Source organism: Mus caroli, chromosome 16 (genome assembly GCF_900094665.2).
Source record: "Mus caroli chromosome 16, CAROLI_EIJ_v1.1, whole genome shotgun sequence".
Lineage (NCBI taxonomy): Eukaryota > Metazoa > Chordata > Mammalia > Rodentia > Muridae > Mus > Mus caroli.
Genome location: NC_034585.1, coordinates 11,214,294 through 11,218,585, shown reverse-complemented (window position 1 = coordinate 11,218,585; position 4,292 = coordinate 11,214,294). Strand labels below are relative to the sequence as shown.

Below are 4,292 nucleotides of genomic sequence, written 5' to 3'. Positions count from 1 at the left end.
TGTGTAGCCCTGGCTGTCCTGGCACTCACTTTGTAGACCAGGCTGGCCTCGAACTCAGAAATCCGCCTGCCTCTGCCTCCCGAGTGTTGGGATTAAAGGCGTGCGCCACCACGCCCGGCTTAACTATTTTCTAATTTTACTATGTCTACACTTTATAAAGTGTTGTAGTGGGAAGTCATATTTCATTTTTAATATCACATATTAGATTGGCTTGAGATCACAAACAGTCGAATAGAATCTTTCCCCTGCTGACCAAACACAGACCTTACCAGTGAGAAGGACCTACCTGTAAGTCTGCAGTTCCTTTAGAGGTACCAGGTAGTAGCTCCTCTTTAGGACAAATAATAATTCTAGGCTTTTTAACCTGTTCATGAACCACCTCCTTTAAGTCCCTTCTTAAGAGGTCCTTCAGCAAATTCACCTGCTCCTGCTGTGTCTCCTTCACCTGTGCTTGAAAAAGAGCCACCTGTTCAGTGCATATTTGCGTTAATTCATTCCTGATTAGTTCACTAATTTTCTTCGCATCCTTTCTAAGGACTTTCCTCATCCTTGCAAGCTCTGTAGCCAATTGCTCCTTCAGTATTTCCTTTATGTCATTTTTGAGGAGTTCCTTCAGTTGCTCATGGTGCCAGTCAACTTGCTTCTTTATGTCATCATTCCTCTTAACTGAAGAATGTCTTGAATGCATGTATGCATCTTTTCTTTCATGTTTCTTCTTTTTCTCTGCCATTTTCTGATGAGGAGGAAAAAAAGAGATTAATTTGTTTGGCTTTATTCTCAGATTTGTTGTTGTTGTTTTGGAACACTCATTTTCAAAATGATATTGTCCTTACAGGTTATAGGAAACAGAAAAGGAAAATAGGACGTACATTTCAACAGTTCTTCATTTCTATAGCTACTTACAAATCATTAGGCTATCAACAGCAACTGAAAATGATTTATCTACACCAAGAGTAGGAGACAAATGATGAATCAGCAAACTTTCCCAGTCCTGATTGAAATAAACATTGTCAGGAGCCATTGTGGGACAAGCTAATAACTAGCAAGTGATCATCCTGAAATGGCCTGCTTCGGATTATTAATCTGTGACAGGCTCACTTTTATTAAGCAAGGCTGTAAGTGATTAAATTTAGGAAAGATTCCTGCTATTAATGTGCTTTTCCTGTTTTTATTAAACATATATAACAATCACTAAGTAATAGCACACCCCTTTGGAGCAGATCTCTGCAGATCCACAAAGATGTACTGTCTTGTAATTATGCTATATAGACAAATAAGTGACTTAAGTCTTAATAATGGTCCTGTAAGAATTCCTAAAATTATATCTGTGATTATTAAACTTTTATAATGGGACTGCTATTAGGTCCTTTTCTGATAGTCAAAACTGCACTGACAACTCTCCCAGTGTCAACCTATAATTGCTCTTAGATATTAATCAGACTTTCTCCTACTCAGAGCACCTTCCAAGAGGTTGTAAAACAATTATTCAAAGGTCATAAAAAGAGAACTAACAATTTATTATAGGTGATAGGACAGAAGATAAAATATCAACTGGGTTTATCTATATGAAATTTCACTAATAAATTAGTTATGGTTTTAAACATCCAGTGAGCTCAGACAGGTGATGAATGTTTAGCCAGATAATTACTCCTGATGGATATACATGTAACATGGAACATGTAACATGGATAGTCATGTAACATGGATAGTCACTGTTGTAAACTTCTATTTCAATTTATGATTTGATTTTTTGTGTGAACGTATAATGAACTTTGTAACATTTGATGATGTATTCTGAAAGGTGTATAAGTACTGAGGACAAAAGAAGACTACAATTTTTTCCTTTTCCCCTCCTGGAAGAATCTTTTCCCTTACTAGAATTTTTGCTCCTTTCTCCACTTAGAAGAATTTTTTGCCTTTCCCCACTTGGGATCTTTCTGGTTTTCCCCTTAATTAGCTTTCATAGGAAACTTTTTACTACTTAGTAATAAATGCTATAGTCATTTTTCTAAGTGTACATTTTTCTCCCTGCAACTTCTGACTAGCAGGCTGAAAATTAGAGCCGAGCAGTTTCTGCTGAGATAGAACAAAGACCACATTACTTAATCCCCGCACTGTTAGGCTACAGGTGTTAATCGCCTAAGCCCTTTACCCTCAGAGAGAGCCAGAAAGTTTAGTTTTAGCAGTTATCATCAGCATTTCAGTAGAGTTAGAGAACTAGAACGTCCTGAGACCCTCAGACTTGAAAGCCATCACCAGAATTGCCTCTGTCACCACCCTCTCTGGGCTGGGAGGCTCCCAGCAAAACATATTTTATGGTATGTTAAATTTACCAAAAATAATGTAGTTTTAACATAACAAAGCAATTCTCAAACACAAAGATTTTACACCCCCTCACATCTAAAAAATTGTAATCCAGACTCTACATACAAATATTTTCTGGATATTAGTAAACTTTAAATTATGCAAATGATTTATAACCCAAATCAGTAAGCCCATTAATAAAGCAAAGCAAATTCCCTATTTTAGTAATGAAAATAGATAGACTTAATTGATGGCAATAATCTGTAATGCTTGAGAGTCTATGGGATCTCACAGGCCAACAAATCTGAGCTAACCGCTTCTTGACAATGGACTTTGTATTGTTAACAATTGTTAACCTGTGGTGCCTAAGAAGTGTCTTAGTTGCCCTGATTTAAATAACCCCATTTTAATTTTTATATATGAATATGTACATATATATACATGTACATGTATAAATGTATGTGTACATACACATATATGTATGTATGTAGAGAGACATATATTTGTGACTATATTTGTATGTGTGTGTGTGTGTGTGTTTTAGGCATACATAAAATGTGTATACATGTCTTGAATATTTGCATGTAGAGTCTGGATTACAATTTTTTAGATGTTGGGGGGTGTGAAATCTTTGTGTTTGAGAATTGCTTTGTTATATTAAAAATTATGCAATTCACTATTTTTGGTAAATTTAGCACACCGTAAGATACATTTATTTCAAACAGCACTGAGGAAGTTTACTGTTATACAAATGTATATGTTTGTGTGTGTGTGTGTGTGTATATATTCATATGTGTGTGTTCTTTAGATGCTCTTTATGCACTGCTACCAGGCTAAGTGTGTCAGTGTTGATTTTATCTCTGAGCACAGGCACTAATGGCAATTAGAAACGGAGAGAGAACTAAATCTTTAAACTTGCCGTGAGTGTGATTGGAAAGAGACTACAATTTTAGTCCCAGGGAATGAACTCTTTTAGCCTACCCTCATGTGCTGAATATTACAGACACATTTTTCATAATTTCACTCACTTAATCAGGAGGCTTAAACTTACCACACATATATCATTAGGGGACATTATACAGGTGAAAGAATGCAAATTATTCCAAATAAAATTTACCTCAATTGTTGGTAATCTACAGATAAGGTTTAGCAGGGTTCTACTAGCTTCTAAGAGTTGGTTTATGTAAATGTGCACCTAGTTGTCTTCATGTGTGTGTTGGAATCCTTGGAGGCATGAACCAGCCATCATAACCCTTAGAATTTGAATTAAAGGTGGTTGTTTCTGTGCGGATGCTGGGAACTAAACCCAGGTTCTTTTAAAATAGTAGTAAGGGTTTTCAACTCTGAGTTCTCTCTCCATCCCTTTAAAACTAAGTGTTACAGTTTATGTGTAAATATATTATACCTTATGAAATATTTCTAAATAACTTTTCGGCAAAATTTAGTCAAAAACAAAGATACAAGGGTTTATGAAGGAAAATTCAGGTATAATTGATATGGATTGCAAATAGAATGATAAACTGTCCAAGTCATGTATACATTTCAGGAATGAAAATAAAGAGAGGGATATAATATGTTTGAGAGTAATGTATAACTTATCCAAATACAACCACTATATGCTTTACAGAAATATGGTTATAGTATAAAGGAAGTACAAGATTTTGTTAGCATAGAAAAGGATTCCAACACTGAACAACAACCACTATCTTGTAAGCAAATGTTCTTAAATCAGCAACTTCTAATGCCAGATAATGAAATCCTATATTAAAGAATTAACATGTAATTCAAACTTTCTTAATATAAACTAATATAAAACATCTTGAAAATGCTAAAATCTTCATCACTGTGTATGACAAAGCAGTGTTAAGATACTTACAGAGGGGGAGTAGATGACATTTGCTGTGAGTTGAGTAGCTACACCCATTGAGTCTTATCAACATGAATGCCTAAAAATGACCTGAACAAATCATCTTCCCTAGGGAAGAGCC

The 4,292-nt window shown here is 35.3% G+C and overlaps 1 protein-coding gene across 1 annotated transcript in view; it reads right to left on the bottom strand.

Moving 5' to 3' along the window:
* Positions 1-711, bottom strand: part of LOC110311575 (probable inactive protein kinase DDB_G0270444) — a 13,163-nt gene extending 12,452 nt beyond the window's left edge. Inside the window, exon 1 of the mRNA XM_021184966.1 lies at positions 287-711. Coding sequence (XP_021040625.1) covers positions 287-688 — 402 coding nt within the window. The 5' untranslated portion in view covers positions 689-711. The remainder of the gene's footprint in view (positions 1-286) is intronic.
* Between the last annotated feature and the right edge of the window lie 3,581 nt (positions 712-4,292).